The following is a 16,959-nucleotide window of genomic DNA, read 5'->3' as shown; positions in this document are numbered from 1 at the left end:
TGCCCCCCAGCAGCCTCAACCAACACCGCAGCCCCCAGCACCAGCTCCTGCCGCACTCCCGCCCCCCTCTTCGGTCTCCCCACCTCAGAATGCCAGCAGCAACCCCACTCCCGCCAGCTCGGCCAAGAGCCCTCTGCTCAATTCTCCCACTGTGGCCAAACAAATCTTTCCCTGGATGAAGGAGTCTCGGCAGAACACAAAGCAGAAAACCAGCGGCTCCAGCTCAGGTAAAGGGGTGCCTTCTGGAGGAGGGTCCTCTGGCACGGCTCCCTGTCCCCCAAGCCACCTCCAGCCACCTCTAGCCACATCCAGCACGGTCTGGGAACCCTGGAACATTTCCAAGAATTCACTGCTCCTCCTCTTTCCACCCTACAAAGGTTTCCAGAGTCTTTGCAACTAGGGAGGTGACAGGACTCTGTGCCTGGGAAACCCCAGAGAGAGAAACCTGATGGAAATCTCTCTGGACTTCCCCAAGAGCAAGTGGGGCCTAGTGAGTTTGAATCCCTTCTCGTTCCACACTTGGAGTTCCGACCTTTGGGCAGAACAAACCTGAGCCCCACCTTCTTTTTAGCACAACTCCGCATTTCTCATGAAATTGTGACACCCCCACATTGAAATGTGGCAGCCCTAATCGCCCTCCAAGTCAGAATCAATGCTTTGCTTATAACCGGAGCCTATTTTTAATTTTTGCTCCAGCAAATGGAGTGGCTGCCTTACCTCTGGGAAGGCCCTACTCAGACTTAGTAAATTGAAGGCATCCAGGGATCTCCTGGGGGTAGGGCATTGGGACTTGTCATTCTAATAGGAAACACATGGGCCTCCTGGAACCAGACTCCAGTGGAGGCTAGGCCCTGGAGTTTGGGCTTCCCAGTATCTTGGTTATCTTTGCCCCTGCCTTCTCCAGTTGCTAATGCTCTGTTCTGAGCCTGAGCATCTGGCACCTTCCTAAGCCAGAGTTTGGGGGGCCAGTGAGGACAGAATGGCACAAGATTAGTGGACAAAGCTAGGACAGGCTGCTTGATGACATGGAGAACCCTAATTAATAGGACCCAGCGTCAGAGACCTGGGCCACCCCACCAGAAATGGATACTTTTGATGGGATCTGTTCCTTTGGATAAAGAAGACCTTCCACGCCACCCACTTCCACTGGGGAGACTAAATAAGTGATCAACTGAGGCAGCTGTCTAATCCTTCACTCAAAGAGTGAAAGTTTTATTGAGTATATATTAGGTGGCCCACATTCCAGTTACTGTGAAGCGAAGAGATAGTGAGACCTGCCCATAGGAAGCTTGTAGTCTGATAGGCCTGGAGGATCAATAAATGAGTCAGAGAATGAATAGCTCCAGGAGGGAAATACAGACCAGGAAGGTGAACTAAAGGTTCTGCTTTTCTGTCCTTTATTCCCTTGGAGAGGCCTATGATATGCAATTTGATTGAATGAGAGGCTGGCTTCCCAACTACTGGCACTGTTTCCCCACCAGGACAGAGGACAGCACCTAGGTCCTCCTCCCCCTTTCTAGTCCCTGACAAATGGAGGGCTCTTTGGGGCCTGGAGCAAGGAGGGGCTTGGCTGGGCCAGGGGCTGGGCGGGGCTGCAGGCAGCCCTTGACGCCCCTTTTCCTCTCTCTTCTGTCCTGGTAGGGGAGAGCTGCGCTGGCGACAAGAGTCCGCCTGGGCAGGCGTCCTCCAAGCGGGCGCGCACGGCCTACACGAGCGCGCAGCTGGTGGAGCTGGAGAAGGAGTTCCACTTCAACCGCTACCTGTGCCGGCCGCGCCGGGTGGAGATGGCCAACCTGCTGATTCACTACAATCGCTGCCTGACGCGGCGGCGGCGCATCGAGATCGCGCACGCGCTCTGCCTCACGGAAAGACAGATCAAGATCTGGTTCCAGAATCGCCGCATGAAATACAAGAAGGATCAGAAGGGCAAGGGCATGCTGACATCATCAGGGGGCCAGTCCCCAAGTCGCAGCCCCGTGCCCCCTGGCGCTGGCGGCTATCTGAACTCTATGCATTCACTGGTCAACAGTGTCCCCTATGAGCCCCAGTCGCCCCCGCCTTTCTCCAAGCCCCCCCAGGGTGCCTACGGTCTGCCCCCTGCCTCCTACCCTGCACCCCTACCCAGCTGCGCACCTCCACCGCCCCCACAGAAGCGCTACACAGCAGGCGGGGCAGGCGCAGGGGGCACACCCGACTATGACCCTCACGGGCATGGCCTGCAGGGCAACGGCAGCTATGGGACCCCACACCTACAGGGAAGCCCCGTCTTCGTGGGGGGCAGCTATGTGGAGCCTATGAGCAACTCTGGGCCGGCCCTCTTTGGCCTAACTCACCTCCCCCACGCCACCTCGGCCATGGACTATGGAGGTGCTGGGCCACTGGGCAGCGGTCACCATCATGGGCCCGGTCCAGGGGAGCCGCACCCCACCTACACGGACCTTACCGCCCACCATCCTTCTCAGGGAAGAATTCAGGAAGCCCCCAAGCTCACCCACCTGTGATAGTGGGCTCGGGGCTGTGCGCCAGGAGAGTCCCCCTCCCCCCACCTTTCGTCGTTGTCTTCGTTTGCTTTTTTTGTTTTAAGATTTTCCTGCCCTGCCCCTCCCTTTTCTGTCTCCTCTGCCGTCCTACCACCCTCCCACACCCCGTTTTGTTTTCTTTGGTAACGCGTTTTTATAGTTTATGTGACGTAGCAATCTTGGTTGCTGGAATGGCTGTCAGTATCAGTAGCGATATTTATCTCCTCCCTCCTCTTGCTCGGCCGCTGGCCCTGCACCCTTTCCCTTCTCTACTCTTTGATCAGAAACAGGGTATATGAACAAATTTTCTAGCCGAGTTCTTCAATGTGAATTTGTTCGTACATTATGGCTCCCGAGGGGAAGCAATTACTTTTTTTTTTAATTTGAGTTTTTTTAATTGCACTTCTTGTAAAGAGCGAGAAAAAAAAAAATCAAAGGCGCTTTGAAACAGGGGCTCCCTGTGCAAGGATGACTAAGTGTACGTCTTTCCGTGTGTGTATGCTGGTGAACAGTCAGATTTATTTATATTTTTTTTGCAAGCATTGAATAATCTAAGTTTTAAATATTATTTATCCCCATCCGTTCGTATTTATATTAAAGAAATTCTGTACCCTGATTGTTCAGAAGGTTTCTTGAGCCTTTTGTTCAATAGTGTATTGGCGTATATAGGAAATTTTTTTATTTGAAAGGGAAATGTAATTCCTTTATAAAAACGGTAATGATGCAATAATACCAGAGAGGATCCAGCTTTCGAAAACAGTGATTTAAGTTTGTAACATCCGGCGAGACTGAAGAAAATCTGTAAACGGGAAAAATATTAGATTTGTTCTGAGAGTTCTACATTCCTTGCTGCTCACACTCTGAGAAACAAAACAAAATAAAGTTTTTATTCTGAATAATATCCGCGTTCAGAAGGGGTTCTTTGGCCGAAGATGGGGGTCTGCGTGGAACTGAGGCGGACGCGAACTGGCTGAGCAGGCCACAGGCCACCCTGCAGCTCCAGCTGGGGCCTGGCCTGGCGGCTCGCCCTCGAGCACGGCGAATTCTCGGGAAGGCAGCAGGAGCTCCTGGCGGCCGCAGCTTTGGAGACGCCGAGCGGCCAGTGCGCTACGCTGCCTGGTTCCCAGCTGCCATGGAGGCCCGCGGTGAGCCCAGGGGCTGCGGAGAACTGAGTGAGGGAGAAACAAAGGCAGCGGGAGGCACAAGGCTCGGCGGGGGGCGCACAGGTGCCCGGGCGGCCCGCCGCCAGGGATTAAGGCAGGGCTATCTTTTCGTCCACAACCTTGCTCCGGTCAAAGCGGACCAGCCAACGCCTTAACCCAGAGAATCGCTAGCCGCGCGGAGGATGCCGAACACTTTCTAGAAGCAATCACACTCTGCAGATGCTTCGCCGGTCCTTTACCAAGCCAGGAGAAAAGAATCACTTCTAAAATCGCTACTGGGAGAGAGGGGGCTGGAAAGAAACCGAGAGGCTCAGCCAGGTCTCCAGCACAAGAAGGGCTGAGCTCCGAAGAGCCTCCCTCAGCTCTTCTTTGGACTGCTGGAGTCCCAGCTTGGGCTTCCTCCCGGAATTTAGGATTGGCATTCTTTGGATTTATTTCTTCTCCTTCTTCCCTCCCCAGCTTCCTTTCATGGTCCCAAGGGGAGGGAGAGAGAGAAAGAAGATTAATATCTTTCTAATAAAAATGCGATTTTATAAGTACTTCTTTCATTTGATGCTGCAAGAGCTAAACATTACATTTCTACTCCTGAATCTCAGATTGGGCTGCCTACTGGCTGGCTGGTAAGAGGCAAAGGCAGGCATAGGAAAGGGAAATATTTTCATCTTCAGATTAAAGAATTGCTCGGAGAAGGAACCAAATTCAGAAAGTACGAATGTCAGAACTGCATCCGCATCAGCATCCCCCCTCAAAGCTGGAAGTGAGGAACCACCTGCGTCTGGGGATCAGGAGCATCTGATGTGAGAAATAAATACCCCTTGTCCCTGGATTATATGTTTCTGAGGCAGAGGTGGAAAATGTCGCCATTTTGTTTGCAATCCAAAATATCCATCTTCATGGCCCCTATCGTCCTCTGGGAAGCTCCTTCAGATCTTTAGAAACGGGCATTGGAGCCATTTCTGGATACCTGCTGGGTCTGCAGGAGCTACTTTTAGGAAACCTCACATTTTAAGGAAAAGAAAAGGGCTTGGAAGATGCAAAGCCAGGCAGCTGTAAAAATCTGGGTGTTTCTCTCACAGACAGAGGTGCTTCCCCCATATCTATCCTGGGGGCTCCTGATATATGTATTTTTCTTTTTAAAGAGTTTGGATTGTGGAAGAAGTAGATTTAATCCCCATCCCATGCCAATCTCCCCACTGAAATATGGCGCATCTCAGAAATGTAACGGCTAGTCTTTGTGAGGACTGGAGCTTCTGCCCTTCTGGTCGTTCACATCGGAACTGAGCAGACACAGGAGTCTTCTTTTAAGTAATAATTTTATAGAATTGCATAAAATTACTTGGGAAAATAAGGAACAGTCGGGTGGAAAAATGAGTGTGTGTGTGTGAGTGAGAGAGAGAGAGAGAGAGAGAGAGAGAAAGCTATCCACTTACAGAGGAAAATCTTTCAGGGATACCACTATTTGAACCCTTTTCTAAAATCTACTCTTCAGCTAAGGGGAGGACTGGTTTGGAGACTTCCTTCTTCCCTCAGGGCGTAGATTTTAAAATAAGATTCCAATATGATTTCCCACATCTTTCTAGTCAACACATTCATTTTGGCTTTCAAAGAGAAAATATCGACCCCCCCCCCAGCTTTCTAGACATTAAAAAGAAATCCTTATGAAAATATCTCTTGAATTAAATAGGTTTGGGGAAGATTTCAGTGTTGAATAGTCAAAGGAAAGTGTTTTCTTCCAAATGGTATTTGAATTAAGGCCGCTGAGACAGCAGAAAGCTCTCACCCACGCAGCCCCTGACAAAGCCTCCACGATATGAGGGCAGCGCTGCTCCCTCTCTGTAGCTCCCCCTCTCCTTAACCCCTCGATATTTTCTGGTAAAAGCCAATGCCAAAACTGCCGTCCCAGAGTCCGCAAAGCACCTTTCTTAAAAGCAGCCTTATAACTCTCTGTGCTGCCAAAAAAATACCTTTAAAAAGACTAGTTTTCCTTGTTTACTTGCGTTTCCTGCTCTCCTCTTTGCACGGCCACATTTGATCTTCGAAAGAGCTCGAAGCTGAAATGTGTTCTTAAGGGCCAGAAGCTGTCAAGGCTTTTGGTGAGCAAGATTGATCGCGCCCAGACTTCCTTCAGAGCTTTGTTTGGAATAAAAGCAAGAAAACTGAAAAACCTCACATTTTGCAAAATAGCATCTCTATCTGTAAGGTGATGCTCTGGGCTAGTCTACAATGGAGGCCACTTTATATCTAATTTCCAACCCAAGCCCCCTTTGATGCTGGTCTCAGAGATGGAATCTATCCTTGCGCTTTGCTCGGCCTTTCTTGTTTTCTGGTAGGTTTTTCTCCTTCACCAACCTCTCTCTCCTTGGCCATCAGAATGATTTATTTTCCTGCCACCAATGCCTGCCGGCCTGGGGGAGTCTGATCACTTGGTCCATTTCAACGGAAGCGAAAGCAAATCATCATCCTCAAGGTTTGGAAGAAAAGAGATACCTTCAGATTTCTCTCTCAGCCTCCTCCCCTCTTTCTGGCTTGGTGGATTTTTTAAAGTTATTGTTTGGTACCTAAAGGTATTATCTTTAGAACCCTCCAGCACAATCCAAGATGCCCTCAGTCTCAAGTCTCTGAACTGGAAAATAAGAGAGAGTGAATAGAGAAAGAGAACCTTTATAATTACTCCTTGAGGTCACCCTGTCTCATCCGCGGTTCTGTTTCCCACAACAGAACCCGAATGCAAACATCCCTGGTGGCCAAGGACCAGGGAAGACGATTGTAGCTGCCAGGGAGCACTCACTGCATCTGAACCAATGTGTCCCCACGGAGAGCCACAAGGAGAAGAAGGAGAGGAAAAGAAAAAGAAAAGGAGAGAAACAAGCGCCTTCTGCCTCCCTGCTGTTAACTTCCAACAGACTTCCTGGAAATCAGAAATACTCACCGCACCCGAGCGTTACGGGTATGAAACCCAGAATGCCAGGAGTCGCACACGCCTGCTCGGGTCGGCATTTCTTTGGCTGGCCGCCGCCCTGGCTACAGGGATTTGGACACATGGACCTGGGGTGGTTGTCTCGCTTGGCACATGCATCTATCTCTCTCTCCAGCTACTCCTGAAAAGTTGATGGCGCAGGAAGGTCGGGAAGCTTTGAGAGCCTCCTCCCGTTTTCCGCTTCCCTCTGGAGTCAGACGCAATAGCTGCCGTGGAAAAGCCGGCTAACAATGGGCCGGGTCCGGGTCCGGGGCGCGAACTCGTAGCTGGGCTTTGGGAGGGGGCCGAGGGCCTGTAGGGGGTGGGAAGGAGAGGTGGACAGAGGAGGGAGAGGGAGGGGGAGAGGGGAGAAGACGGAAAAAAAGAGGAAAAGCAGGAAAGACAGAGAGGAAGGAAGATAGAGAGGAGATCAGGTCTGATATCCAGGAACTGGTTTTGGAAAATAATTACCATAACTTTTCAGTTTGGTTCTTGCAGTGTTTTTTTCCCTCATTTTTAAATTTTTAATGCTATTAGACAGCAATTCTCTCTCTCTCTCTCTCTCTCTCTCTCTCTCTCTCTTTCTCTCTCTCCCCCTCCCTCTCTCTCTTTCTCTCTGCCCCTCTCTCTCACTTCTCCCTGTCTCATCTCTCCTCTCTTCTGCTCCTTCCTCCTGCCTTAGCAGAACTTATGTGGCTGGAATGCGGGGACCTCGGGTGTCAAAACTTTGAAGATTAATGGATTACTTTGTTAATGACTGCAGGCGTCAGACTGAGGTGCTTAAATGATTTGTGAGGTGCGAGGCGTCTTCCCGACAGTCCCAAACAATGCGCTGAGTGTGCGGGGGAGGCAGAGGGCAGCCGCCGGCGGGACCAGCGGCAGAGCTCACTCGCACACCCTCGCACACTCACACGCACTCCCAGGCGCACACACCAGGTCCTTGCTGTTTGGAAGGCAGGCAGACACCCTCGCCCCCACGCACTCCTGGTCATCCTCACCCACACCCATATGTATGTATTTTTGCTCTGAAAAAAGTGTAAATAAAGCCTCTCTGGCCCCCAATGAGGCGTTCCTTCCCGACTTTTTTGGATCAATCAAACAGACAGTGGCTTCTTTTGATTAAAGCCCAAATTGTCATTGGGCAGAAGCAATCATGTGACAGCCAATTCGGTCCAATTTCAACCTTGTCTCCATGAATTCAATAGTTTAATAGTAGCGCGGTCCCCATACGGCTGTAATCAGTGAATTAGAAAAAAAACACCCCAGCAGCGATCTTCTATGATAGATTTTTTTCCCCCTCCGCACTCGCCTTTTTCCTGGGCCTCGCCCCCCCAAAGCCCCTCCAGAAGAGGGAACTTTTTCTCCGAGGGGGCTCCAAGGAGAAGGCCATGAATTACGAATTTGAGCGAGAGATTGGTTTTATCAATAGCCAGCCGTCGCTCGCTGAGTGCCTGACATCTTTTCCCCCTGTCGCTGATACATTTCAAAGTTCATCAATCAAGACCTCGACGCTTTCACACTCGACACTGATTCCTCCTCCTTTTGAGCAGACCATTCCCAGCCTGAACCCAGGCAGTCACCCTCGCCACGGCGCTGGCGGCCGCCCCAAGCCGAGCCCCGCGGGCAGCCGCGGCAGCCCAGTGCCCGCCGGCGCCCTGCAGCCTCCCGAGTACCCCTGGATGAAGGAGAAGAAGGCGGCCAAGAAAACCGCGCTGCCGCCCGCCTCGGCCGCCGCCGCCGCCACCGGCCCTGCCTGCCTCAGCCACAAAGGTCAGTCCAAAGACTTGGCCCCAGGTCCTGGGACCTTCTTCCCCTTTGGGGCTGCCCCGAGAGTGGTTCTGGGGGGAGGGGAGCGTGGGCTGGAAGAGAAGGCGGAGAGGTAGAGATGCTTGGCTGCCTTCCCTTCCCCTGTGGGCTCAGGAGTGGGGTTGATGGAGAGAAAAGGCATCCTGCACTCCACAATGAGACATATATATTTTTAAGAAGAGGGGGGGAAACTTTCCCTAACTTGTGTAATGTGGGATGATTTATTTGAGTTGGAACTGACCTCCTCTTGTCTAGTTGTCCTAGAGTTTGGCTTTTTGACAGTAATGAAGAGTGATAGATCGCTCTTGCTCAGCTAAGCAGCTGATGCATTAATTATAAATTGTGGTGTGGCTAATATAAAGTTTGCTCCCGGATGAAGAGGTTGGGGGGAGCTCCAGGCAGGAATCGGATGGAGGTGGAAGACATGGGGTCTCCCCGGGCTGGGCTCCCAGGAAAGGCAGCACAATAGCTTCACTGCATCCAGGGGCGGCCATTTTGTTGCCGTTGATCTTTTCTGCTATATTTATTCTCCAGTGGAATAACCCCGCTCGGACCCTTCCACCTCCAACTGTGCGTGTGTCTCTTGTTGGTTTCCCTTTCCGCAGAATCCCTGGAAATCGCCGATGGCAGCGGAGGGGGCTCCCGGCGCCTGAGAACTGCTTACACCAACACGCAGCTTTTGGAGCTGGAGAAAGAATTTCACTTCAACAAGTACCTTTGCAGACCCCGGAGGGTGGAAATCGCAGCGCTGCTGGATTTGACTGAGAGACAAGTGAAAGTGTGGTTTCAGAACCGGAGGATGAAGCACAAGAGGCAGACTCAGTGCAAGGAGAACCAAAACGGCGAAGGGAAATTTAAAAGCCTGGAAGACTCTGAGAAAGTGGAGGAGGACGAGGAAGAGAAGTCGCTCTTTGAGCAAGCCCTCAGCGTCTCCGGGGCCCTTCTGGAGAGGGAAGGTTACACTTTTCAGCAAAATGCCCTCTCTCAGCAGCAGGCTCCCAATGGACACAATGGCGACTCCCAAAGTTTCCCAGTTTCGCCTTTAACCAGCAATGAGAAAAATCTGAAACATTTTCAGCACCAGTCACCCACTGTTCCTAACTGCTTGTCAACAATGGGCCAGAACTGTGGCTCTGGCCTAAACAATGACAGTCCCGAGGCCCTCGAGGTCCCCTCTTTGCAGGACTTTAACGTTTTTTCCACAGATTCCTGCCTGCAGCTTTCAGATGCAGTCTCACCCAGTTTGCCAGGTTCCCTCGACAGTCCCGTAGATATTTCAGCTGACAGCTTTGACTTTTTTACAGACACACTCACCACAATCGACTTGCAGCATCTGAATTACTAAAAACATTAAAGCAAAACAAAGCATCACAAAACAAAAACCCCTGTGACCAGGTGGTTTTGCCTTCTTTTATTCTGAGAGTTGATTTTTTATTTTACTTTCTTCTTGACCTACCCTCTTCCCTCCTCTAAATGTTGAAGAGTTTCTGTTTAGTGATTCCCCTGACCCAGTTGCTGAGGCATCTTTTACAGATTATTTTGGAGTTCTAGTTGCTTTAAATCTAATTCAACAATCCTCTATGTGATTTACCGAAAGCAATATATGAGGCCTGCAAGAAAGTGATCATATAATTGTATTTTCACTTTCTTTTTATTTTTGTATTACATTAGGATGCATTGTCATGCGTATTTTTGGTAGAATAAATTCTCCTTTGCTATAAGTAGCTTTCTTATTTTTTCTCCCCCTCTTTCTCAAGGCTCCTAACGGTTTCTTTTTCTTCTTTTAGTCTAACTTGGTAAATAAAATTCTGGTCACGATTCATCTTCTTTTTCAATTTTAATATATTTATTAAGGGGCACATTCAAAATCTTCAGCAGACAATCACAAAAAAGAAAGCCAGACCGCGGTTAGGGCTTCTGAGAAGTTTTTTTTTCTTTCATTTCTTTTTTTTTTTTTTAAAGGGAATGGATTTGGTTTTTCAGTGTAGAGGTTTAAGCCATAGATTTAAATTGGTAATAGAAACAGGATTGGGAAGCCTCAGAGTTGGGCCAAGCCCAAGCTTTTGAAAATGGAGGAATAAAGTGCCTATAGAAACCATCAACTACAGGAAAAAGGAACATGGAGTTTCTTAAACAAGCTACCAATCTCCAGGTCAATAACTAAGTTATCAATAATTCATTTATTTATACACATTTGTTTCAAACATCTACATTCTAACCCCTCTCCCACAAATCCCCAAACATTTTCAGTGTGGTTGATTAGTCTCCCAGCTGTTGATGGGTCCAGGCAAACAGACCTAAAAGACAGAGAAAAACAAAAATAAAACAAAACAATGGTTACTAGTTGGAAAATGCACTTCAGAGAGGGTTCTTTCCAATCCTCTGGTTCAGGCATTCTAGGATTCTTTTTTTTCAGGGTCAGAAAAATCAATATTTCATTCTTAAATCTGTTTACATGGCAAATAATGGATCATTAAAGCTTTGAAGTCAGGTTAGCAAGTTGAAATTTAAAATGGAGTGTTTCTGCACCCTAGGTTATTAATTAACCCAGTTTCTAGAAAGAGGAAGAGAAAAAAGCACTTTAAATGAAATATCAATAAAATGTGATCTAGGGTATGTTACTGGGTTGTTCTGTTTTTTTCCCCCTGCTTCTTATGTCCCTCATGTTTATTTTTCCCTGAACTCTGTTCTGATGGCTACTTACTTACGGTGAAAAAACACAGCGTGTAAGCAACATGTGTGGGGGGCGGGTTGATTTAAAAACCCAGTTCTTAATAGAGGCTTGGAAGTTATGATGAAATCGGGATCTTTCTCCACGGGTTTGCACTCTACCTTCCCCCCACCGCTTTGCCCGCTAAATCCCGGCAGCGGCGGAGGGATGTGAGTACCTCGCGGGGTCTCTGGCTCCCGGCGCTGCGCGGAGCAGGGCAGCCCGGCAGTGGCCAGGGCTGAGCCGCTGCTGTTTGAGATTCGTCCTACACTCATAAATCAAACGCTTTCTATGAATGAGAATGTCATCAAAGAGATCAATTGCAGGAACACATGCACAAATAAAAATCCTCTTACGTATTTGCCGGGGATCCCCGTCCGAAAGCATTAAGTTAGAAGGCGTTTAGTCATAATTCATTTTTATTGCTCTTTTAAAACAACAGCTTGGCTGAGCCGCGGATGCCATGAACAACTCGCCGCCTCGGCGGCGTTTTGTCTCCTCCTCGCTGCTTCCCTTTCTAATAGAAGAAGCCTGGAAGAGGCGTTTGGAGCCCAGCAAGCTGTGATCGTTTAAATAGTGACCAAGCTCGCTTTCCACCCACTCTCTCCGGGCGTTTAAAGGGACTTTAGCTCGAGTCCTAGGGCGCTGGCCTACTTCCCCAGCAGACTGAGGGTCTCCTATCCTCGCGGAATGAGCCCCAGGATTTTGTGGGGGGGGCGGTGAGGAAGGACTCGAGCTACGGAAGCCTGCGGGCAGGAGGCCAGGGAGGTTGCCTTTGTGAGCAGCACTGGGAAAGCAGCGCTCAGGGCGGCCAGCTGGGGCGGAGCTGGCTCGGCTGCGAGAGCTGGGCCTGTGGAGAGCCCCGGGTGCCTGCCTGCCTGCCTGTGTGCCAGGGCAAGCCCGTGATCCCAAGAAACACATCCACCCCTGCTGGCGCTGAAGAGCCCCGGAGGCAGGAAGAGAGGAGGGTGAGGAGCGCAGAGGCGGAGAAGTAGCAGAGGAAGGAGTGCGGTTGCGGCCCGGGGCGGCTTTGTGGCTTGAGCCCTGTGGCCGAGGAGGTTGTGTAAAGCCGGGGTCGTGGAGGCCAACAAAGCGGCCTCAACAATGAAATGAGGCCAGTGGGGAGAATGTACCGACGAGCTTCGGCTTGGAGAGCAGATCGTCCGCAATGCCAGCACGGAACCCCTCATATCCTGCCACCTCCCCCACAGGAGCACCTCCTCTCCCAGTCGCTGGGAGGCCTCGGCGCTCCCAAAGAAGCCGCCTCCAGGAGGGCCGCCTTGCCTTTTCCCTTCTCCAGGATCAGGTTCCCCTGGTGCTGAAATTGGGGCAGGAGTGACCTTTCCTGTCTGTGCTCCCTCTTAACCATGATCGGAGATGGGTCAAAGGTCACAGAAAAATACTTTTCAAAAGGAAATGTTTAGGGAAAATGTTTCTTTGCTACTAAGGAAATCCATAGTCAAATGTCTGCGAGAGTTCTCCCTCTTGGGAGAACAGGTTTGGGGCGATACTTCTATATGTGGAAAATAAAACAACCTGAAAGGTTGACTAACACATTTGAAATGTGTCTGCCTCAAGCAAAACTTCCTTCTTCTAACCGGGGAGGGAAAACTGGAGGGAGTGGGAACTTGAAATGCAATACAATCCCCAGATAAATTTCATCTGTCGGATTCCCATGGGGTAAACATGGTCAGATTAAAATCTATGCAGCACTGGCTGCAAAGCTTCCTGGATGATCTCTGGATTTCTTTTACCTAAGAATGCATCAATTCTCGGCCTCTGTTGGCCTCTTCTCTCTACAAGCCAAAGGTTGACATGAAACCTAATAGCAAACAGCAATTAACGACCCCGGCAGCATCAGGGTAGGATGAGGGTGATGGAAAACAGGACCCCTGGCCTGGGATGACGCTCAGATTTGCACGTGTCTCTCTAGGGATTTAAAAGAACTACACAGTCAAAGGAGAGGTGGTGTTGCTGGGGAAGAAGAAAATGTCCTGTCCACCATCAGCCATCTGTCCACCGCCCCTCCCACCTGCCAGCCCCCACCCCCACTTCAAACGTGCAGCATAACGGGGAGGGGGGAGGGGTGAATAAAGGAAGAAGCTCTACCAACTCCTAACCTCCCCCTTTCAGAAAACAAGAAAACGTTGGAGGGAGACAAATCAGCGTACTTCGTAGGAGCTGTGGTCTCGCCCTTTGAGGCTCCAGCCAGAGCGCGCAGGCTTCTGGGTCCTGGGGAACCGGCAGATGGCCTGCAGCGCACGGTCCGGCCCCCACGCTGGCCACGTTCGCTAGCGTCATCTCTCCCTCCCACCTCCTACCCCTCAAAATCCAGCGGCCGAGCTATTGCGGATCCCTTAGGGCTCCTAGAGCAAAGCTGAGTGGGGAGGAGAAAGGGGCGGAGAGCCGGGAGAGAGGGAGGGCGAAGAGCCTGGCCACCCCCGGCCTTTTCCGGCAAGCTCAGCTCTTAGAGTTCACCCGGCTCCTAGGCGTCGAATTACAGAAGCTCCTCATCGCCATACTCATAGTTAGTGAGGGAGGTGGGGTGGAGGTTAGGGGTTTCGGAGACCCTCCGTTGAGAAGAGAAGTTTCCTTCCTTGCCTTAGTCTCCTCCACGCCCACACGGGTTCCTCACACCCAGCCCTCTTCGCACTTCCCTCCCCATTCTGAGCCTGGAGAGCTAGTGGCCTAGGCTCGTCCTACGCCACCGTGCTCTGCGCTCCTCACTGCCCCAAGACACCACAGCAGGGGCTGTGCAGTGAAAGCTGCCAGGAACCCCGGCTGCGGTGCTGGCCGGGTGCCCACCCTTCCTGCTCCGCGCACTCGGAGCTCCGGCCCACTGATTCCCGATCCAAGAGAGCGCGGAGCACCCTTCCCTTCTCACCTCTTGCCAGTACATCTTTCTGCGCGCGATGGGGAGGGGCGGAGACGGAGGGATGCCTCCCAGCCCCCACCTCTCGGGGGGTGGGGGGTGGGGGGGAGCGGAGTCGGCGCGCGCAGAAGGCAGCCTCTGCTCCCCTTCGTCCCAGCGCTGCGAATCTGTCCTTGCAGCCGTCGCAGCTGCCGCCGTCGCCTGGGCTGCCTGGGGGGGCGACTGCGCGTCACCTAGACTGAGGAGCGCCGGGGATTTAAATGCCACTGAAACGGTGATCCATCACCGCGGGAGCCAGCAAACTTTCGCAGGAAGCTCCGCCATTGGCTGGCATAGTCACGTGCCCCTCCCGTAGCGCCCTCCGCCCTCCCGCCCCCCCTCTTGCGCACTGTACATTCATATCATTTTTCTTCTCCGGCCCCATGGAGGAAGTGAGAAAGTTGGCACGGTCACCCAGGGCTTCGCAGGACCAGGTCACTCAGTGACAGATGGACAATGCAAGAATGAGCTCCTTCCTGGAATATCCCATCCTCAGCGGTGGCGACTCCGGGACCTGTTCAGCGCGAGCCTACCCCTCCGACCATGGAATTACAACTTTCCAGTCTTGTGCAGTCAGTGCCAACAGCTGTGGCGGCGACGACCGCTTCCTAATGGGCAGGGGGGTGCAGATCAGCCCGCCCCACCACCACCACCACCATCACCACCCACAGCCGGCCACCTACCAGACTCCTGGGAACCTGGGGGTGTCCTACTCCCACTCGAGCTGTGGTCCAAGCTACGGCGCGCAGAACTGCGGAGCGCCTTACAGCCCTTACGCATTAAATCAGGAAGCAGAAGTAAGTGGTGGGTACCCCTCGTGCGCTCCCGCTGTTTACTCTGGAAATCTCTCATCTCCCATGGTCCAGCATCACCACCACCACCAGGGTTATGCCGGGGGCGCGGTGGGCTCGCCTCAGTACATTCACCACTCATATGGACAAGAGCACCAGAGCCTGGCCCTGGCCACGTATAATAACTCCTTGTCCCCTCTCCACGCCAGCCACCAAGAAGCCTGTCGCTCCCCTGCATCAGAGACGTCTTCTCCAGCGCAGACCTTTGACTGGATGAAAGTAAAAAGAAACCCTCCCAAAACAGGTCAGTCTTGCCATTCTATGGATGCGCCTTGATAATTCTAGGAGATTGTATGCTTAGTTTCCAAGAAAAATTAATAATTTTTTAAAAAAAGTTCTTGCTTCCCACCGATGTTGTAGGGCATGAGGAGATTGCCCTGGTGTATCTGGGACTGTTTTAAAAGGGGCCTAGTTTTAGAGGTTCTGATAGTAAGAGGGAAGGTGTGTGTGCGTGTGGGAGTTCTGTTAATATCTCTAAGCTCCATTAATCACCGGTCTGACCATGCTAATGGGTGACTTCAGATTAACACTTTACACCTCATCACTCACCCTCCCCAGCCCGGTTTGTGTTGGGAGAAATTTTTGATCTCCTTTTTACCAGAATATTGCCCTGAAGCCGTAGGGGATCCCGTAATGATTGTAAAATTGTATCTTTTTTCCCCCTCATTGCTTCCTACCCTGCCCCCAGGGAAAGTTGGCGAGTACGGCTACGTGGGTGAGCCCAACGCGGTCCGCACCAGCTTCACCACCAAGCAGCTCACGGAGCTGGAGAAGGAGTTCCACTTCAACAAGTACCTGACGCGCGCCCGCAGGGTGGAGATTGCCGCGTCCCTGCAGCTCAATGAGACCCAAGTGAAGATCTGGTTCCAGAACCGCCGAATGAAGCAGAAGAAACGAGAGAAAGAGGGCCTTTTGCCCATTTCTCCCGCCACCCCTCCGGGTAGCGAGGAGAAGGCCGAGGAATCCTCAGAGAAGTCCAGCTCCTCGCCCTGCGTTCCTTCCCCAGGGTCTTCTACCTCAGACACTCTGACTACCTCCCACTGAGGCTGGCCCATCCCCAGACTCCAGCCGCCCAGGCTACTCCTTGGTTGGGACTTCTTACCCAAAGCACATTCTTAGCTTATCTTCCATTTGCAGTCTCTTTCTTTCCGATCCTATCTGGGGACCTCCTGGGCAGAATAATGTGTTTCCAGAGAATTCTGAGCTAGAGGCTTGATTTGGGGTGGCGGTGGTGTGTGTGTGTGTGTGTAGGAGAGGGTATTAGTTGTATTAGTACCTTAATGCAGATTGGGTGCCAGCATCAATTTTCTGATGGCCCCTAACACCCCTCCCAACTTTTAGGAGATTTCTGCAGAACCTACTCTTCCTTTCAGATGCCCTTTGGAAAATAGTCTCCTTTGCCAGCAGAAACATGTCAGAGGGAAGTCTCTCATTGTTTATCGATCTGTATATTTACTGTTCTCCTTTACTTTGCCCTCAAAGTAGGATCGAGAGGAGAGCCCAGGAGCTCATGAAGAAGAGATGCACTATGAGCGTGTTTACACAATTAATTCATTTTTTAATTTAATTCAGTTTCATGTGTGTGAGTTTGCTGGTTGTAAATACTTTGTGCTGAGAGATTTATCTTTATATAGATTTTCTAGAAATGTTTAGATTAAGTGACTAAAACAGGGTGGGCAAACTCTCAAAGCTGGTACAATTTTATATGTGATTATAAGTTAAAGAGTAAAAGCTCTCATTTAAACTCAGTCAGATGCCTCAGAGGATAACCTTGGTTTGTTCCTTTATTGAGTTAATAAGGCCTGCAGAATACAAGGTTCAGAAACCTTTCTTCCTGTGCATAAGTCTCTCCTCATCCCCACCCCTTTCTTGTTTCTCTGGCCACACTCTATTTAAACTTCGTGCTGGGTTATTCGGAACCTAAAGGTATCATTCAAACCAGCTTCTTCCTCCTGCATTATTTTAGCTGGATTTGATGTCTCTTCAGCTCAATTGTTAATGTGATGGATGGCACAATGAATGTATATTTTGTGTGATTCGTGA

At 50.9% G+C, this 16,959-nt stretch overlaps 3 protein-coding genes and 1 long non-coding RNA gene across 8 annotated transcripts in view; 3 read left to right on the top strand and 1 right to left on the bottom strand.

The window, feature by feature from the left end:
- HOXA3 (homeobox A3) overlaps positions 1–3,418 on the top strand; it is a 14,702-nt gene extending 11,284 nt beyond the window's left edge. Inside the window, exons 3-4 of the mRNA XM_025046844.1 lie at positions 1–227; positions 1,642–3,418. The exon at positions 1–227 is cut by the window's left edge and continues 29 nt beyond it. Coding sequence (XP_024902612.1) covers positions 1–227; positions 1,642–2,501 — 1,087 coding nt within the window. The 3' untranslated portion in view covers positions 2,502–3,418. The remainder of the gene's footprint in view (positions 228–1,641) is intronic.
- The window catches only part of HOXA2 (homeobox A2), a 53,218-nt gene extending 42,956 nt beyond the window's left edge, over positions 1–10,262 (top strand). For 3 of the 4 annotated variants that reach the window (XM_025046840.1, XM_025046839.1, XM_025046841.1), the window contains 3 exons: positions 6,401–6,629; positions 8,128–8,408; positions 9,050–10,262. In XM_025046840.1, the coding sequence (XP_024902608.1) occupies positions 6,401–6,629; positions 8,128–8,408; positions 9,050–9,789 (1,250 nt within the window). In that variant the 3' untranslated portion in view covers positions 9,790–10,262. Of the gene's footprint in view, positions 1–6,400; positions 6,630–7,204; positions 8,409–9,049 lie in introns of those variants that run through there. The other variant, XM_006912016.3, reaches the window with a different exon arrangement.
- Positions 10,263–10,605: 343 nt separating this feature from the next.
- On the bottom strand, positions 10,606–14,327 carry LOC107195693. The gene is made up of 2 exons (XR_001516896.2): positions 14,039–14,327; positions 10,606–10,741 (listed from the first exon to the last, which is right to left on the bottom strand). It is a non-coding gene; the product is annotated as an uncharacterized LOC107195693 (long non-coding RNA).
- HOXA1 (homeobox A1) lies at positions 13,326–16,167 on the top strand. Of its 2 annotated transcripts, XM_025046842.1 has the most exons (4): positions 13,326–13,681; positions 14,455–14,862; positions 15,066–15,160; positions 15,605–15,725. In XM_025046842.1, the coding sequence occupies exons 2-3, from the start codon at positions 14,515–14,517 to the stop codon at positions 15,123–15,125; spliced, it is 408 nt and encodes a 135-aa protein (XP_024902610.1). In that variant the 5' UTR covers positions 13,326–13,681; positions 14,455–14,514; the 3' UTR covers positions 15,126–15,160; positions 15,605–15,725. The 2 variants fall into 2 exon arrangements, with proteins under 2 accessions (XP_024902610.1, XP_006912077.1); XM_006912015.3 differs by having other exon boundaries at positions 14,455–15,160; positions 15,605–16,167.
- Positions 16,168–16,959: the final 792 nt, after the last annotated feature.

Source organism: Pteropus alecto, unplaced genomic scaffold (assembly GCF_000325575.1).
Source record: "Pteropus alecto unplaced genomic scaffold, ASM32557v1 scaffold21, whole genome shotgun sequence".
Lineage (NCBI taxonomy): Eukaryota > Metazoa > Chordata > Mammalia > Chiroptera > Pteropodidae > Pteropus > Pteropus alecto.
The sequence above is the reverse complement of the archived record's forward strand: the minus strand, read 5'-3'. Positions and strand labels throughout refer to the sequence as shown.

Coding starts and splice junctions, on each gene's coding strand:
- HOXA1 (XM_006912015.3), top strand. CDS start 14,515: ATGGACAATGCAAGAATGAGCTCCTTCCTGGAATATCCCATCCTCAGC. Junction 15,161..15,604: donor AAGAAACCCTCCCAAAACAG/GTCAGTCTTGCC, acceptor CCCTGCCCCCAG/GGAAAGTTGGCGAGTACGGC.